Source organism: Dipteris shenzhenensis, chromosome 11 (assembly GCF_047967505.1).
Source record: "Dipteris shenzhenensis isolate YYH24624 ecotype China chromosome 11, Dip_SZ_1.0, whole genome shotgun sequence".
NCBI lineage: Eukaryota > Viridiplantae > Streptophyta > Polypodiopsida > Gleicheniales > Dipteridaceae > Dipteris > Dipteris shenzhenensis.
The window spans coordinates 15,653,472-15,673,240 of record NC_141606.1 but is presented as its reverse complement, the minus strand read 5'-3'; the positions used below and the strand labels follow the sequence as shown (position 1 = coordinate 15,673,240).

Below are 19,769 nucleotides of genomic sequence, written 5' to 3'. Positions count from 1 at the left end.
AAGCTTTCTATTCTCCAAATCTCTCTTGCTCTCACTCACTCCATCTCCTTCAGTACGGGGCAGTACCGCGCAGGACACGTGGCTGGGAAGAGGTAGAGGGCAGAACCAGCAGTCCTGGTGGAGCAGCAAATTGGGGCTGTCAGTGGGCAGTAGGCATGCCTTATATAGGCTGGGCCCCTGCCTTGATTGGAGGGCCAAAGGCCCTAGAAGTGTGGGGCAAAAGGCCCTGGTTTTGGAGCCCTTAAAGGGCTGGTTGGGCTGAGCCAACCAGGTCGGTTGGGCCAGCCAACCTGGTCTGTCCAGTCGGCCAGATTGGGACAGACTGGTCGGTATTTTTGCCATGCCTTGGGGCCTATAAATGCAGAGGCTCTTGCCTCATTTCAGCATCCAGCAAGTCAGCAAACAGAGGAGCAGCAGGAGCCTGATCTTTGGGCCTACATCCAGGAGGCAAAGCAGGGCCAGAGTTGCTGCAGACTGAGCTCACTTGGGGCTTAGCCTAGACTGTCTACTAGGGCAGCAAGGTGCTGAGATCTTTGGACGGAAAGTCTACTTACGCTCGAGGTGGAGCACACGGGCTTGAGTCTAGAGATAGCCAGCTGATAGGAGGACCTTGTGGTAAGATCAGAGGACCACACCATTGGTGGGACTCTGGATCTATCTCTCTCGTATTGTGTCCATAGTTTTGGACGGAAATATATATTTTGGTGGTTTCTCTATCTGCCCGGTTCATTGTCTATTGATGAGTCTGCACATCTATTGAATGCACATAAGTTAAGAAGTTTGTGATTCCACACCCACACTGCACATTGTGTGAGCTCCTGGGCATTACTATAAGTCTTCCGCTGTGTGTACACCCTCTGTTGGGTCTTTTCTAACATAGCTCCCTCTATAAAGCAAGATATATATATATATAGAATCCTTTATATATGTCCATCCAGCTAGCCTGCTTCTAACCCTAGGCGCAACAAGCACATGACATCTCGAGTGGGTACTAGTGAACAAGGATTGATCTTCTGACTTGACCAACCTTGATACAAGTTGTTGTGCTCAACCTACTATTTAGCCCAAAAAGGCGGCTCTACCTGCCACTGCAGCATGTCAACATGTATATCTATTTGTGCCACATAATAGTAGGTTGGTGCATGTCGGCCAACTGGTTTGTTCATTAGTTTTTTACTTGGTGTTTCATTTACATAATGCTTCCACATCTCCAAGGAGGATAGAAGATTCTTGATTGCGAGCTCTTTGTTCAATGGCATAAACGTCTATCCATGTACAAATCCTGAGGATCTTGCATCTTTAGGTCATGTTTTTTTCATCTCTGTTATTCAAGCAGCAAGTTGAAGGATGCATCAAAGAGAAACTTAAGCTTTAAGAGAAATTATTCAATTTTCATATTAGCATGTGGTATGAGAGTTAATACAGAGCGTAGAAATAATTACTCAAGCACCTGTCTACCCACAAAAAGTTAAAATAAATACAAATTGAAAATAAAAAAAAGGCTAAAAAACATTTTTAGATTTTTACTTCCATTCTTTCAACAGGAAGGCCATTTCCCCACATTTCTTTGACTCGTGAAACCCTGAGACGTTTTGGAAGGTTTGTAAAGTTTTAAAATATTTTGAAATTGGTTTTGATACTGGATGCAAAAGAGAGAGTTTGACAGGTTTGTCATTAAAATGACATTCCAATTGTGTAATCTTTTTGAAATGTTTACAAAAGGGAGAGATTGACAAGTTTGTTGAATTTGCAGTGCAAGCAGAGGGAGATGAACCCGTTCAGATGAAGCTTTACAGATCCTTAAAAGTTTGGTCTTTTTATGTGGACCTGGATGAAAGCTTGGGTTCTTTAGAATCAACACGATCAATTTATGAAAGGATAATTGAGCTGAGGATTGCAACACCACAAATGATAATAAATTTTGCTCTGCTGCTTGAGGTATGCTATTGCAGTCACGATGTTTTGTTATAACACCTTATCAATGGGTAAAGTCCTTCATTGCTAACAACAAACACTAGAGGACAGTGCATATCAGCTGTTTAAAAATAGTAGATAGTCCTGGCTTATGAAGTTAAGGGGAGCTTTCAAATCCAATGCCAAACTTTCATAGCAAAATTAGCGAGTTTTTTATAGTGATTCTGGGTTTACATGTATTGGAGTCACAATAGGATTAATGAACCAATGGGTTTTTGGAATTTTAATGAGATTTGAAATTGTCATTCAGGACAATAAGTATTTTGAAGATGCCTTCAAGGTTTACGAGAAGGGAGTTCAAATTTTCAAGTATCCACATGTTCGAGATATCTGGACAACTTACCTGACAAAATTTGTCAAGCGATATGGGGGAAAGAAGTTGGAACGTGCTCGGGATTTGTTTGAACAAGCTGTAGAAAAGGTATCTTCTTAGTTTTATGATGGTTCTTTTGGTGGCTCAACAACCTTCTATAAAAATGGCAGGCTAATGTTCTGTTATATTTTGGTCAGGCACCTGCGGAAGATGTGAAACCTCTGTACCTGCAATATGCAAAACTTGAGGAAGAGTATGGCCTTGCTGGGCATGCCATGGCTGTTTATGACCGTGCAACAAAGGCAGTCCCAGCTAATGAAAGACTCGCTGTTTATGAGATCTACATTGCTCGAGCAGCGGAATTTCTTGGTGTTCCTAAGACCAGATTCATTTATGAGGTTTGTCCACAGGCCTTCACCTTCAGTGTCTAATGAACTTTAAGGGGTCTGGTACATATGTGAAGAATTCTATTTGAAATTGGGTTAGAATGATTCACCACCGAATGCCTCTGTTTATTATCTAGTAGGTTTCCTATCTTTGAAACAGGGAAATCCAGTTCCATTTCAAGTCAAAATGGCTGGTGAGGATGTCCTGCTAGTATGGGGCCTATCTGCTTTCTTTAACCTGTTTGCAGCAACTTTTTAAGGAAAAAGTGGTGCCTGTAGGGCCTAGCCAGGCGCGCACGCGTGTGCGTGCGCATGCACACACACCCCCCTCTGCGTGCACGCGCCTGCGTGTGCGCTTCAACCACCAAGCTAGGACGGGTGCGTGTGCTTCAACCACCAAGCTAGGACCTGATCAGCCACTATAGCCTTTTGTTGAGTTGCCTTTCTGTGCTCACAAGGAGTGCAAACGAGCTGCCTGTCACTGCCCCACCTACGAGCCCCTATCTGAGGAGAACAAAGGTGCAGGAGACTAGGGTAAATCTGAGGGTAGGAAACTGGAGCACGTACCCTGATCAAAGGGCTGTGCAGCGGCCTAGTTTACTGCTTAAATGACAGCATGTTTTGACAGGGGCAAAGTCCTATTTATATGCCAGAGTTTTGGGCGTGTCATTACCTGTTTAGGGGTTGGCTAACCCTGGAATGAGGTTCACCAGTCAGCTATTCCTTGTTGGGTGGTAGGGTTAAAACAGGACTGGCTGACCCTGGTGTTAGAAATGACCCAACAGAGGGTACGCACAGCGGAAGACTGATAAGTAATGCCTTGGAGCTCACACAGTGTGCGTGTGGGGTGTGGAATCACAAACTTCTTAACTTATGTGCATAAAATAGATGTGCAGACTCATCAATAGACAATGAACCAACCAGATAGAAATAATATATTTCCGTCCAAAGCTATGGACACAATACAAAAGAGATAGATCGAGAGTCCCACCAATGGTGTGGTCCTTCTCCTATCTGCCGGTTATCTGTAGACTCGAGCCCGCGTGCTCCTTGTCGAGCTTCTGTAGACTTGGTCACCATGACTTGATCGCTACACCTTGCTGCCCCGGATGTCAGCCTAGGTGTGTAGCCCTAACTCAGCTTGTTTGCAGCCCTTCAGCCTCCTATACACCTCTTGGATGTAGGCCCTATAGGTGCTGATCTGCTGCTCCAGTCTGCTGAGGCTCTGCTCCAGATGATATGGAATGAGGCCAAGAGCCTCTGCTTTTATAGGCCCCAAGGGGCTGGCAAAAACTGACCAGTCAGGCTGCCTATGGCCGACCCAAACAGGCCGACCAGAGCAGGGTCTGTTTTAACCCGTTCTTCCTTTGGCAAGGTCTACACCCAATGAATATTTCCAGATAACCTGGACCATGAACTCTCGCTACTCTTCTGGCTTTAGTACTCTTTGTCCATCCCCTTCTAGCAATCTGCGTCCGAGATTTGAAGAAGCACCAATACTTCCCCTTCTACCTTCGAAGAAGGCCAATTCCTTCCAATCTCGTATCTCTTGAGAAAAATGAAGAGCAGAGTCTCTCCACAGCATGCTATAAAGGCTCAAATGTAAAATATCAAGTACATACCAGACTGTTGTACTGACTGTGTGTTTGCCTTGAAAGCAAACCCTGTACCTCATTGAGGCACCTACCAAGAGCCTATGTAATCCTGTGCTGTCCCCTTCTAAAGTATAGCATCCATCTGACCATGAGATCCCAGGGCCCTCCATGGAATCCAACCTCGTGTCAGTGTCGACAGCCACACACCTGGAAGGTGTCAAGCGCTCCATGCTGTCCTCACCTTCACAAAGGCATCTGACTCCTCGTCGACCCACATCTCTATGTCAGACATCCTCACTGTGATTTCTTGGTCAACATATCTGACCTCGGTAACACTCGGTGATGTCACCAGGAACAACTCTTTGATTACCACATTTGCTTTGGCCTCTCTCTTTGAATCTGAGTCAGACTCCTTTTTGTTTTTCTGATCCTTCTTGTTCTTTGTGCAGTCCTTTGCAAAATGTCCTGGCGTATCACAGTAGAAGCACTTCTTCTTCTGCTTCCTCTTCAAAGTCTCCTCGTCGTCAGAGTCATCTTTCTTGGACTTGTCACCGTTAGGCTTGCCCTTTCCTTTGCCAGCGTAATCCTTCGCTAGCATCGCCTTGTCGTCTTTGTCCTCGTTGTAGAGCTTCTCTCGAGCTTCCTCTTGTAGCAGTAATTGACCCAACTCTTCAAACATCAGAGGTTTGGTCCTTTGTCCTGCTGTCATAGTCGTAACAAAGCTCTTGAAACTTCGAGGTAGTCTCTTCAGTACCATCAAGGCCAAATGGCATGAGTCTGTCTTCTGACGAACTGCTGCCAGCTTTTTCTCACCACCTTGATCTTCGTCAAGTGGCTATGTACCATATCTCCTTCTTCCATATCAAGATTGTAGAGTTGATGCTGAAGAAGCAAAATCCAGGAGGTGTTGTCCGTCTCGTACAGATCCTTCAGAGTGACCCACGCCTCTATTGACGTCTCGGCCATCTAGATATGTGGAAGAACAAAGTCCGCCGTAGTCCCTATGATTAATGCCAGGGCATGGGCATCTCTGTCTTCCCAAGCTTCAAGGTGCTCTCTGTCTATTGCCATGACTATCTCCCTTGCCTGTCCACCATGTCCTCCGGCTTCGCCTCCACTCCCGTGGTTAGCTTCCACAACTTTCGAGCCAGTAAATGACTCCAGATCTTCACTTTCCAGATCGGGTAGTTGGTCCCGTCCACTTTCCCAGACTCAAAAAGTTAGGGATAGTGAATGAGAGAAAACTGGGGGAGTAGGAAGGGAGAGCAAGGGCTGAAGAGGTTGTTGAGGTCGACATCTCTGCTGTTTATACCACACAACAACGTCAACCAAACTCAAATTTTAGTAGACTAGAACTCTGAACGCATCGGACTGAACCTGAGTCACCCTCCTTCTCGCAAGGATACAATCCTCCAGTCATGGAAGTCGATTCCCTAGAGCTTCTGAATCAGGGTCGTCCTTCAGCAAGATCCTTGCGTTCAGGCTCCCACACTTGTGAGCCTCTCACTTGGGCTCTGATACCATGTTAGAAATGACCCAACAGAGGGTACACACAGCAGAAGAATGATAGTAATGCCTTGGAGCTCACATAGTGTGCGTGTGGGGTGTGGAATCACAAACTTCTTAACTTATGTGCATAAAATAGATGTGCAGACTCATCAAATAGACAATGAACCAGCCAGATAGAAATAATATATTTTTGTCCAAAGCTATGGACACAATACAAAAGAGATAGATCTAGAGTCCCACCAATGGTGTGTTGGAATATGGAAGCAAGAACTAGAAATAGAAACTGGAAATGAAATAACAAGACTGAAAGACTAGAAATACCTTGAGAAGAGTGTAGACAAGACACAAGCTAGACTGATTGATTACAATGATGTGACCCATTGAATATATGGGTCAAAGTACAAGACATAAAGCAAGAGTGCTTATGGGATAGTTGTAGAAGTGCCACATGGCACACACTCAAGACATAAAGACTAGACTTAGATTTAGACTTAGACTTAGACAAATGTAGACTAGGAAGTAGTACACTTAGTGTGCACTTATCTTCAACACCCTCCTTAAGTGGACACTAGGAGTAAGATAGAAAGACAAGACTAGAAGACAGATTGATAGACTGAGAGATAAGATAGAAAACATGACAGACAAATGATCCTGAGACACCCCTCCTCAAGTGGTATCCTCATATGGGTCCACAAGGGTAAGGACAAAATGGATCTAAAACACAGTCAGATTGATAGACAAATAGACAGACAGACAAGACTAGATAGACAGAAGACCGACTGTAGACAAATAGAAAGACCAAGACACTAGAACCCCTTGACCTACATCATCGGTGGTCAAGGTGGTAGGCAAGACATAGAAGTAATCAGAAAGCCCACTTCTCATCATGTGAGGAAGGAACAGTAGGATCAGCTGATGGAGATGTTGCAGCAACATGGGCTGAGGTAGATGCAGGAGCTGATGTAGAGGTTTTGGAGTAGGAGTCCCTTTCCCGGTGATTATCACGGCCACAAATGGTACATGGATGAGCCTTGAAACAGTCCTTCTCCACATGATTAGTTTTGCCACAATGGGTGCAAGGCTTTCTTACCTTAGAACTTCCTTTCTTTGCTAAAAATTTAGTGTCAGTTACCTTTCGTTGTTGAGTTCTTTCTTCCTCTTGGAGAGCATTGATGATACCCTCAAGAGAAGGATTATTATGATACTTGAAGGTAGTGACAAGAGTAGCATAGGAGTCAGGTAAGCTTTTGAGAAGCACAGCAATAGCAATATCTTCGGAGATGGGAGACTTGACTGACGCAAGCTGAACCATAAGACTGCGAAGATAATTGACATGAGAGGCTATAGTAGCTCCTTCTTGCATATGTAGATCAAAGAATGAGATCATAAGTGCAATCTTAGAGTTTTTAGATCGGGCTCCAAAAAGAGTGTCCAAAGTGATCCATGCTTGAGAAGCAGACTGTATGTCGGAGATGTGATGAATGTAATCATCTCCAAGGCCGAGCAATATGATAGCATAGGCTTTGTCGTTCTTGGCAGCGACAACTTGCTCATATGGACCTTCAGGAGCATCACGGTGAACAATGTCCCAAAGGCCTTCTTTCATAAGATGGCACTTGATTTTGATCTGCCAAGTATGAAAGTTGGACCCATTGAATTTGTCGATAGATATGAGAGAATGAGAGGAAGATGCCATGTGGGAAGGTCTTACCTTTTGCTAGGATGCAAGGGCAGTGTCTATTCCCTTACAATATTGCAGAAAATAAATGAGAGGAAGAGATCCCAGAAGCCGGTTCTCTCACCACTTTGTCAGGGCCATAGCATATGACAGCCCATCGAAGCAGGAGGACCCAGCAAAAAAAGGGGAGACTGTTCAGCAAACTGAAAGAGGCAAAGCTTAGTACCTTAATCCCGGGCAGAAGTAGAAGTGTAAAAAGAATGTAGATCTCCGTGAAGATGGAGCTGGGGAAGTCGTCAGCCTCTGCAGGTACGGATTCCGTACAGTCGTACGCAGAGTACGGACGTACGGCGCAGAGTACGGATGACGGCGCAGAGTATGGATGACGTACGGCGGCGTACGGACGTACGGTGCAGAGTACGGACGACGGCGCAGAGTACGGATGACGTACGGCGGCGTACAGACGGCGGGCGACGCTGTATGGATAGCAGATACAACAGCAGGTTTACACAGATCTTGCGCAGATCTGGCGCTCAGATCTGTGGCTGCTGCACAGATCTGGCGCAGAGATCTGGAGCAGAATGGCGGGGCAGAAAGAGGGCAGATCTGCAACGGGGGAGAGAAGAGGCAGATCTGAGCGGGGGGGCAGATTTGTATCTGAGGACAGACTTGAGAAGAAAGAAGAGGGGGGGAAGAGGGATCAATCTAGCTCTGATACCATGTTGGAATATGGAAGCAAGAACTAGAAATAGAAACTGGAAATGAAATAACAAGACTGAAAGACTAGAAATACCTTGAGAAGAGTGTAGACAAGACACAAGCTAGACTGATTGATTACAATGATGTGACCCATTGAATATATGGGCCAAAGTACAAGACATAAAGCAAGAGTGCTTATGGGATAATTGTAGAAGTGCCACATGGCACACACTCAAGACATAAAGACTAGACTTAGATTTAGACTTAGACTAAGACAAATGTAGACTAGGAAGTAGTACACTTAGTGTGCACTTATCTTCAACATATGGTCCTCTGATCTCATCACAAGGTCCTCCTATCTGCCAGTTATCTGTAGACTCCAGCCTGTGTGCTCCTTGTTGAACTTCTGTAGACTTAGTCACCGTGACTTGATCTCTACACCTTGCTGCCCTGGCCCCAACTCAGCTTGTGTGCAGCTCTTCAGCCTCCTATACACCTCCCGGATGTAGGCCCTATAGGTGCTGATCTGCTGCTCCAGTCTACTGAGGCTCTGCTCCAGATGATATGGAATGAGGCCAAGAGCCTCTGCTTTTATAGGCCCCAAGGGGCTGGCAAAAACCGACCAGTCATTCTGCCTATGGCCAACCCAAACAGGCCGACCAGGTCCTGACCTGGTCTGCCTATAAATGCCCCTTTGGGGCTCAGGGCCTTTGGCCCACACTTCCAAGGTCGGGTCCAGCCCCTAATAGCTGGCCTGGTTGGCTGGCTCCAACCAGCCCTAACCAGCCAGTTCTATGGCCGACACTCTTGCTGGTCCCCCCCCGCCATTAATGCACCACCTGTAGGCTCTGTTGGAGGCTGTCCATCTGCTCTCTCTTTTCTCTTGGGCACATCCTGGCTTAGGTCTCCCTCCCCCAGGCTCTCCTCATATGGGGGCTTCCAGATGGGGAGGTGACCTTTCCAACCGTCAGCTATTCCTTGTTGGATGGTAGGGTTAAACCGGGACTAATAAACTGGGACTTACAGGGAGGATGGCCTGCTTGGGTCGGCTCCCAGTCAGTCTGTTAGAAAGAAGGGGAGGGGGTGGCAGGGCGGGGAGGGGAGGGGCATCCAGCCCTGCAATTGAGGCTCTTCACAAATCCCAATGAAGCCTCAATTCAAAGGCATGCAGGAGCTAGAGGAGTGCAGCCTACCCTTCAGTTTGTGCCTTTTGTTTCAGTGATCCTTTGTTCTAGGTATCCCAGCACACTGTACAATGTTTGTAGGTCACGCTTGAGCACATGTTGTGAAGATTTTATGAGAGATTTTGGTTGTGTTTTCTGCTCTTAATTTCCTGCATTGAGGTCTCATCATTGCAAAATTGTTTTAGTGAGATTGAAGAGAGTTTTGCAAGCTCCCTTCTGTGTATTCTACTGCCGGGTACAGCTAGAAGCTCTCTTTTGTGCCAGAAAGGAACTACTAAGATGGCTAATATACAATGATGTTAGTATAGATGAAGGTTTTGAAACTGAGATTTTTGGAACAAGTCAATGAATAAACCAGATTTCTTCAGGCACGTTTCTCTTCACTCCAGAACAATGATTCAGGTAAAGTAAACATTTTGGAAGTAAGAACCATATCAATAGCTTTAATCATTGCTCAACCCAAAGCACCACCCTTGCTAAAAAGTGATTTGCAGGAAGGAACAATGATTCAGGTAAAGTAAAGATTTTGGAAGTAAGAACCATATCAATAGCTTTAATCATTGTTCAACCCAAAGCACCACCCTTGCTAAAATTGCAGGAAGGAAAGAGGGCGAATTGCGATTAGGGTTTGGAGGCTCTGCTAGATGCAGACAAAAATATTTTGCAGTGATTGGGTGTTGGAGTAGGTAAAGGTTCACGTCCAAAATCACAAATCTGGAAGGCCATGAATTGAAATTGCTGATTTCCAGCTAGGCAAGAATGCCAAACAGATAGCAATTTTGAGCAGCAAGATGGAGTTCAGATCCAATTTCAGCAAGGGGGTCTAGAGAAGGTTGTGAGTATTGGCAGGGACAGACAGAGGTTTGGAACACCAATTTGGTTTTTGGTTTTGTAGGTAGGAAGAGGAGAGCACCTGGTGTGGGAGCAAGATAATAGAAGAATGGTAACTTTCTAGGGTTTGAACGTGAACCACTCTGCTCACGCAAAACAATTAGTTGAAACTACACCAAGGGTCTAGCATATTTTGAGAACTTCTAAATCTACGGCTATTATTATGGACCCCAATTTTAACTTGATGTTCCTGGATATGTGCCTGTGCTTAAGGGGGAGAATGTCAGATAAATAGGGTCAATGTACTTGTTAGCCCCCAAATTAGGAGTGCATGGGGGCTTGACATCTGTAGAAATATGGGTGAACATGGTGCCATATGGGCACATGTAGAGGGAATGGGAGATAGTAGCACGTGGGCAGCAAGAGACCATCCTTGATGGGTTAGGTTTAGGGCAGCACATGGGGCCACCTTTGTTAGCATCGTTGGCTGATTGCAGGGCTGCAAGCAGTCCAGCCATGAGACCATGTCCACGAACAATGGGCTGGAGACTTTGGGCAGAGGCCCACATTTATGGGCCTGCAGGTGGCAGGAGAGCAGCCCTCGTCCTGTGCATCAATAGGTGCTGGATCTGCAGGTGTAGGTCTGGTTGTTAGGTGGGATTTCCCATAGCTTCCATTTGTCAGTGGTCACCTTCCATCGTCTTAAAGATGTCAAGAGACTCTTGACCTTAACCTTCCTGCAAAGGGTAGCTAGGTTCATCAACTTTATCTTCCCTAAAGTTAAGGGTGGGAAGCTACTTGGTTGAGGCCATCTGAGGTTCTCTTTCTTGCTGAAATAGGAGAGCTGAATTTGAAAGTAAAAACGCTAATCTCTGACTTGTGGTAAACTTCCAAGCTGGTTTTAGTAGAGCTAAAAAATGCCTAACTTTACAGCCAAAGTCTGAAAGTTTTGTAAGTGTTGTATGCTGATTCACTGTATGGGCCTGCTTCTGTCATAATTAAAATTGGTTTTCAGAGATGCTGTTGGGTACCTTGATTAAATTTGTTTCGTCCCCACATTTTGAAACTTTTAATTGGACTATTTTTTACAGCAAGCAATTGAATCTGGACTTCCTGATAAAGACGTCAAGGCCATGTGTATGAAGTATGCTGAGCTTGAAAGGAACTTGGGTGAAATAGACCGTGCTCGTGCTATTTATAGACATGCATCACAAATGGCAGATCCTCGCTCAGACACAGAATTTTGGGAAAAGTGGAATGAGTTCGAGGTGCAACATGGAAATGAAGATACCTTCAGGGAAATGTTGCGTATCAAACGTAGTGTATCTGCTAGCTACAGCCAGGTATTTTCTTTGTACACAAAGGTTTTCTTGCTGTCTCACTAGTCACTACTTATAATAGTAGTACAGCTCTGTAAAGCTTGTCTTGGTATTGCTGAAACGCACAATATCTCATGTAAGAAATTATATTTTGGCATTTGGCATATATATATGAATTAAGTTTGTTCTTTTGGAGCAGATGCACTTCATTCTTCCAGAATACCTTATGCAAAAGGATTCAGGCAAGATGTCTTTGGAAGAGACTGTAGACAATCTCAAGCGGGCTGGTGTGCCTGAAGATGAGATGGCTGCACTAGAACGGCAGCTTGCACCAGCTGCATCATCAGTTACTACTGCTAAAGATGGATTGAGAGCTGTTGGTTTTGTGAGTGCTGGAGTGGAAATGCAGAGGAATCCTGGTCAGGAAGTAGGCATTGCTACCAAACAAGCATTGAAGAATCCTGATGAGATTGAGCTTGATGAGGAAGAAGAGAGTGATGGTGAGGAGGAGAAGGTTGAAGTTGCTCAAAAAGAGGTGCCAGACGCTGTATATGGAGAAATGGCAAAGCTTAAACAGCAAGAGGAGAGTGGAGGAAGGGAGAGAGGGAGAGAGGGTGAAGAGCCAATGGGTGCCTTGGAACGAATAAAAAGGCAAAGACGGCAATGAAGCGCTAGCAAGGTGTTTTGTGGCAACTTGAACAGGATGTTGCAGAAAAGTATTTCTTGTTCGAGATCATGGGGTTTCCAGGCCTGAAATGGCTTCAGCTGAGACCCTTTCTTTCATGGTTTACGAAAGAAGCTTTCTGATTCACCATCAGGTACAATGCTGTCCTGCTTTGATTTTTGTAGTAAGTGGTTCCTTTGGTTCCTTTAGTTTTTTATGTTTTAAATAATTCATTCATTCTGCAAATTCTTTCTTTCATTCATACATGAGAGAGAGAGAGAGAGAGAGAGAGAGAGAGATCTGTCTTCACCTAGTCACCTTCTTCCTTTCTTCTAGCGGCTTATGCTTGGGCACTGATGACGACATAAGCGTTGCTTTGCTTGCTAAGTATGTCTACCTTTTGTTTTTCAAAATTTCTTTTATTACCACTTTCTTCTTCTCTTTAGTTCTCTTTAATTTCTTTGTAGAAATTTGGACTTTAGAACAACAAAAATCTGAATTCGTACGAAGGGATTTATTCTAGTCTTACAAAGACATTTCAATTTTTAGGCTTGAGATGGGAGCTTTTGTTCAAATGACTGCGGTAGCCATGAGTCAGCTGGTCTCAAACTGTGCTAAATCTCCATGTTACTAAATAAAAGTATTTGCACCAGCATACCTCTAAGATCGCTTGATGTTTTACAGGGATATTTCATTTGAAGTGTTCGAAGATTAAGGTTTTCAAAGGTGTTGAAACCTGTGCATCATCTTGGCCTTCTTGAAAGCATGATGTGCCCTGCTCATAATAAACATAATTGCGGAGTCCCTGAGTGAGCAGGACAGACAGTATGTGAACTGTATATTAGTATGGATTCTTGATCTAAAGGTTATTTATCCACTACTGTGTTGCGCATGCTGACCTATCACCATGAAGCATTATTCAAAGACACGATGTTGAGTTTTGAAAGATGACACATGTACATGAAAAGGCTACTTGGTTACAGTACCTGCCAAATGGCACTTTGTGCAAGGATGTATTTCCTAATACCGATTCCCATGGACATGAAGCACAAGATCCTCTGTTGCTTGCAAAATGAGTGTCGTATCATATGCGTGTCTGTCCCTTGTTTGTTTTGCCCTGGTCCTATAAGGTCTTCCAAGGAATAGCCAACCAAGCATGGGTTGTCTCAAATTATAAAAGAAGTTCTAGAAAGTGATGCAATATATATTGATCTCCAACAAGTGAGTTTAAGATTCTTTGGCCAACTTGTACTGCGTGCGTCCAAAATTGAGGTCAAAAGGATAGATTTTGCAGCTAATGGGCACTAGTAACGAGATGTAATATAAATATGTACTCTAGTAATTTAGAATAAAAAGGGAGAATGCTTTTTTGAAGATTCTTTAGACAACTTGTACTATGGGTGCTCATCAAACAAGAATTGGTAAAGAAAGTTTGGGGGCATAGGCCCAAATTTAAGATGTAGGTTCTATATTTTTCTAGTTGCACACAAAAGTATCTAGGGTATTGAATAATATCAAACTGCTGAGATTGTGGGAGTTGGCTGAGCTTTGTTTTATATTTTGGTCAAGCTAGCATTGTACAATTGTTGAATGTATTAGGACAGGAGTTGATAAGGGATGGATGCAATTTCATTTGATGCATAGAGCAAGTTAAAATAGGACATGATGAGCCTTCATGGTTTCCATTTATCAACATAGATTGTAGAAAAATAGTCTCAAGAGTTATAACCTTTCTTTTGGCAATACTCCGCAAAGACTTGGGGATAGTAAGATGAAGAATGCCCAGATTCTTTATACACCATAGACTAGGAGATTTTGGGGAGATATTAATTGGATTTTCCTTACTACATTCACATTTGTAGGGAGGAGGTTGAACCTTCTATCTATTTGTTTGAGATCGTCCCTTGTACCACATTAAGAGAAATTTCAAAAAGTGTAAGTGGATACGGTTAAGATGCATGCACTAGAGGTTTAATATGGTTTGAAGTGCAAGTGTTAAGGTTGTAGCTTGAGCTGAAGTTGCTTGATTTTCCCTTTGTATAAACATGGATACCTTTAATAGTTGTGATACTTGCATGCATAATCCAAATTTCATAAGGTAGAGTTATAAATCCAATGGAAAGACAAGTTCTTCACCTTTTTATATAATCCTAATCATAAAGTAGTGATATATATTTGAGTCTAGATGAAGTTTTTGACAATAGTACATTCTTGCAAGGCAAATGTTGAGAGGGTTTCCTCTTGCAAATGAATAATCCAAGACATTGGAAAAGTATAAAAATTAAAGCTTGCTAGTTTGCACACCTCATGCACTGTTGTGGTCTTCGTTATCGTATAGAACATCGTGAGGTCTTTTTGGAAGTGCATCTTAGGCTCAATAGTGGTGGTTGTGCTCCTTTACTAACGTCTTTCGTGGCTCTATGAGGTTCGCAAATCTTGTGGCATACTTGATTAGTAACTTATAATTTTGCTTCTCATTGGCACATTGTTGTTTCATCTCCTTGAGATTTGCCATTGCAAAGTGTGTGGTAGTCATACTAGTTTTGTTCAAGCACATGGTTCGGGGGGTAGGTGTTGTCGGGGCATGTTGGGATTTGAGAGCGGCGTGGGGGCAGGGGTGTGAGTTAAGGTCCCTCATTGGCACATTGTTGTTTCATCTCCTTGAGATTTGCCATTGCAAAGTGTGTGGTAGTCATACTAGTTTTGTTCAAGCACATGGTTCGGGGGGTAGGTGTTGTCGGGGCATGTTGGGATTTGAGAGCGGCGTGGGGGCAGGGGTGTGACAGAGGTCCGGAACTTCATTGTCCCATTTGCCTCTACTTCATGGTAGTCACGCCGTCTTCCCTATCCTATATGCTTTCACATCATAGTGACCATGTCACCCTCCCTACCCATGGGCTTCCATGTTGTAATCCTCATTCAACCTCAGCTTTCATGTCATTGTTCTCACTCCAACGTGGATACCCATTCACAACTTTCACATCATAGTGGTTATGACACCTTCAGTGCCAATCAACTTCCACATCATAGTTGTCACTGTGCCATGGATACCCATTGACTTTATCCAATCTGGAGTGTCGTGGGTCTCATATATTAAAAAATACATACATGTATGTATACATACAAGTATATGTATGTCTGTATATACAAAACACACATACATGCACACGTGTGTGTGTGTGTGTATGTATGTTTTTCTTTATTCCAATATCATAATGAAATTGAAAGTAAAAGAAAATCTAAAACGAAGCAAAGTTAATAGTTTATTCAAAGAAGAGTAATGTTTCTTAAAATTGTTGAGGCAGCTTGGGCATGGTGACAAAGTTTGATTTTGGGTTGGAGGTGATTTCATGTTACAAAAAAGAAATAGTTGCATTTGCAACTATTTAATCTAAATTTTATGTCATTTTAGAAGACTTGGCGATGATAAGGTAGTTGTTATTGTATTGAGGGTTCTTAGTTCCATGTTAAGCTAAGGCACAAATGTGGAGATATGGAAACACTTGTGTAGAGACCCAAACGGTCCCGTTCAAAAGTGGAGGGTTTTTGTGAAAAAGGTATTCTACAAAAGAGGTCCCATCACGGAGGTACCTACGGATTGTGTAGAGACCAACATGTATAAACATCTCTCAATGGAATGAAGCTCCCACTCTTTGGGGTTCAGTGTTTAAGCTCACTATTGTGTTCATGTGATTAATCTCCATTGCGTCCATGCTCTCTTACACTATCGTGTTCTAGCATGCCCTTACCCTTGCACTCCCTAACCTTGTACTCCCTCCTCCTTCCTTCTTTCTCCTTCCTCCTTCTCTTTCCCCCCTTCCCCCCTTCCCCCTCCTCCTCCTCCTCTCTCCTTCCTTATTCCTCCTCCTCCTCCTCTCGTCTCCCTTGTCCCTGTTCCTCAACCCTTACCCCTCGAATTCACAAAGGAGACTAGCTCTCCACTTCTCAACCTTAGACTTCTCCTAAACCCTGCAACCTCCTTTGAGCCCTGGAACTCCTAGATAGCTCTCTCAACCTTGTCCCCTTTTCGAACCCTGCAGCCTTCTTTTGAACCCTTGAACTTCCTTGGAGGTGCGAGCCTCCATCCATCGTTGTGATCAAGCTCTCTTTCTCATTCGTGTGCGCATGAGATCTGCTTTCCACGCTTTAGCCTACACCTCTCACCGGAATATGACTCGAGGACCTATGCTACACTTGTGAACACCTATGCTACAACGAGCAACAACAAAACTGTAGGTTACTAACACCCTCGGAACCTGCACTTGGGAGAAACATTGACAACATGCTCTCACTGTGTCACATGCATAGTTATTTCCAAGATGCACGCAACCTATCTTTCCACTATCACAAGTGGAGAACCATCCCCTATGGGAAGTAACGTAAAATGAAGCACCAGGATTCAAAATCCAATATCCAATCCTAGGAATATGCATCATTTGAAGTGGTAAGCAACTCTGCAGGTAGACTAGACATGAAGAGAATGCCATTGTCACTATCATCAGTGATTGCATTGATCTCCTTGATCTTGACTTTTCCTATTTCCTTTCTTGGATAGTATTCTTTCTTATTTGCACCGCAATTTGTATTCTTTTTCTTATCCTTTTGCTCTCTTTTCAGCTTGTAGCGATCCTTTTTCATGTGGCTCTTCTTGTCACAATGGTAACACTCAATGTTCTGTGCCCTGGATTTCCTAGGAGACTTTCCTCTTTCTTGAGACTTCCCCTTGAACTGTGATCTATCGCTTTGGACATTTAAGGCTACATCCTACTTGTTGCCTTCCATAGACTTCTGTCTAACCTCCTCGGCCAACAAGCTACCCACATCATTAAACTTCAGTGCTCTGTGAAGTGCAGAGTTACTAATAGCATTTGCACGTACTCTGCCAAGTGCAGAGTTACTAATAGCAGTTGCATGGAAGATATCCCATGAGGATGGCAATGAACACAAGATGAATATTGCCTTAATCTCCGCATCAAAATTCAGCTTCTGAGCTTGGACATGGCTGAAAATAATATAAAATTCATTCAAGTGAGAAACAATGAAGACCTCTTCCTTCATCTACAGCTCAAACAATCTCTTCATGAGATAAACTTTATTAGAGACAGTTTCCTTCTCATAAGTGGCATATAATTTCTTCCACAAACCTTCCATAGTCTGCTCATTTACTACTGTTGTGAAATAAACGGACTCTGCAAGATGGAGTCTAACAGTAGACTTTGCTAATGCATCCAATTGATTCCAATCATCCTTAGACATTACTACATGCTTAGCTGCAATTCCTTCCAAGGGTTTAATCTGCTTTTTATGAATAAGCACATCCCTTATCTGTTCTTTCTGCAGAGGAAAGTTTGTCTCATCAAACTTTTTAACATTGAAAAACTTATTTAATTTCAGACATGGAAGAGGATGCCATGATGCAAATAAAGCAAAGTCCCAAATGCTAGTGCTTGTAAGAAAGAATCACACCAAATACTAGGTGCACCCAAATATGTCTGCCACAATGGAAGGTAATATCACCAAACTTCAAAGGCTCAAAGCAACTGACTCATGTGCATATACTATGCATCCATATGAGCAAATTTAGCCCAAAGGAAAATATCAACCTGCAATGACAAGACAATGGCAAACCCAATGCCAATCAGAGCCAAATGCCTCAAGCATAAACACCGTCCATGGGCATAAGCTTGGAAGAGCTTTGGAAGGCCATAAAACTCACGAGATATTTCGTAGTAGGGGATGCTAGAGGCTCAAGAAGAAAATGAAATTGGATTTTGAGCTCACAAGATGAGCTAGAGAGTCCAAGAATAGGGAATGGCAGCACCCACAGTACCTACAAGATGATCCTGAGCAAAAATCATCACCCACATAGAGAAAAACGTCTCCCTGCTTCAAAAATGACCTTTGCTTCCAAAAACCCACTCTAGGCTCTTGAAAACCACTTAGAGGTTTTACCAAACCACCCAAAGATTTCTACAAGGTTCTAATCAAGGTTTTGCACACCAAGAGGCTGGTAAAGCCACCCATAGAGCTACTCCTTCCTCCCATAGACCTACAACAGTAGACTTTGGGCTCCAAGCTCACATACGAGCTCAGCTAGACGTCCCACAAGCATCAGATAGAACACCCGGGCTCTGATACAAGTTGACAGAGCTCTCAACGAAAGTGGAACGGAAGAGGGTGAGAGAGAGGGAGAGCCAGAAGAGAGCCACACAAGTTTTGGTGGGTGCAAAACACCCTAATCTTCTATGTCATCCATATATATATGTTTTTGAGTATTGTACATAACCGAGGTTAAGACAAAGTAGCCTTTAACCTGTACAGCCGTATCTTTTCCCATGTAGACGTGTTGCACCTTTGCAAGCCATCCTTCTTGCCAAACTTGAACTTCAAGATGCAACCCTTCCACTCATGCAAGATATCACCTCTCTTGGTCTTGGGAAGCTTATGTGGACCTTGGGTTAATCCTTTCATGACTATCCAATCATTCAAGCTATAGGTATAAGGGATCCACTCATTCAATCCATTTCTAGTGTTGAGACACAAGAGGTCACAACATTTCATGGTCTTGTAGCACTGCTCCTCAGCATACTTACAGACCACCATTATACGTAGCATTATCTCTATGAAAGGCCACCGTTATATGACGTGACCTACGTAGAACATTCTTCTCCGTGCTCTAATTCTCTTGACTTCTTCCCATCTGTGATCCTTTACGATTTTCACTTATTTTTGATTTTTTTTTCCTCATCATATTGTCTTCTCTCCTTCTCAACCATGCGCCTATCCCTTTTAGGAACATTCCCTGCCATGCTCTCCATGCTCCTCAGGCACTCTTAGGACATGCCCAAGTTTCAATTCCCATTGCAAAGCTTTAGGTGACGAGTCCTTATTTCTCTTCACAAGCTAGTTGTTCTAATATAGATTATTTTTTATTTCTTGGTTTTATTAATAACACGGTGTGATGCGAATTGTCACATGCGTTGCAAGAGGACTAGAAAGAGGATATGAGGTAGGAAAGTTGATATACTTGGGCTGGGTACAAGGAGGAGGATAAGGGCTATAAATACGATAATACAATATTCAAATGGAAATGGAAAAAATTTTGTAATCAATACAGACAGTGAGAATGCCAAAAAACTTGCCTTAAACAACTACTCTCAGAAGCAAAAGATGCACCCATTCGAGCAATGCTATCAAAATGAAGAACATGAGCTGGGGTCTTGACATTGATGGGAGTATTCCAACTAGTAGCATCATGTTATTTGAGGAGCTACTAGGCTTGTATCCTTGTACACTTTACCTGCACATTGGGTGTCCATGCTTCCAATGCCCCAAAATGTTTATGCCCAAGAGACCATACTCTTTAACTTGAGAGATGGCCTCAACAATGTGAAAGGGTTGCACTAGCTTATATAAGCTTGCTACAAAGATGGAAAATTTTGCTATATTCTTTTTCAACAAAATAAAAAAACTCATGGCTTGGGTGTATCACATCAAATATATTATCCATTAGAATGACCAACATGATTCTAGTGAATGGACATTAAGTTGAAGGACAAGGAGTTTGTGGGAATCAACTCAATGTAAGAAAAGAATAGATAGCCTAAATGAGAAAAC

General features: G+C 43.3%; 1 protein-coding gene across 1 annotated transcript in view; it reads left to right on the top strand.

Annotated features, from left to right (window-relative positions):
* LOC147896670 (uncharacterized) overlaps positions 1 to 13,499 on the top strand; it is a 30,244-nt gene extending 16,745 nt beyond the window's left edge. The window contains exons 2-7 of the mRNA XM_087381317.1: positions 1,754 to 1,938; positions 2,225 to 2,395; positions 2,485 to 2,685; positions 11,261 to 11,512; positions 11,688 to 12,306; positions 12,837 to 13,499. Of these exons, the coding sequence (XP_087237443.1) occupies positions 1,754 to 1,938; positions 2,225 to 2,395; positions 2,485 to 2,685; positions 11,261 to 11,512; positions 11,688 to 12,155 (1,277 nt within the window). The 3' untranslated portion in view covers positions 12,156 to 12,306; positions 12,837 to 13,499. The remainder of the gene's footprint in view (positions 1 to 1,753; positions 1,939 to 2,224; positions 2,396 to 2,484; positions 2,686 to 11,260; positions 11,513 to 11,687; positions 12,307 to 12,836) is intronic.
* Positions 13,500 to 19,769: the final 6,270 nt, after the last annotated feature.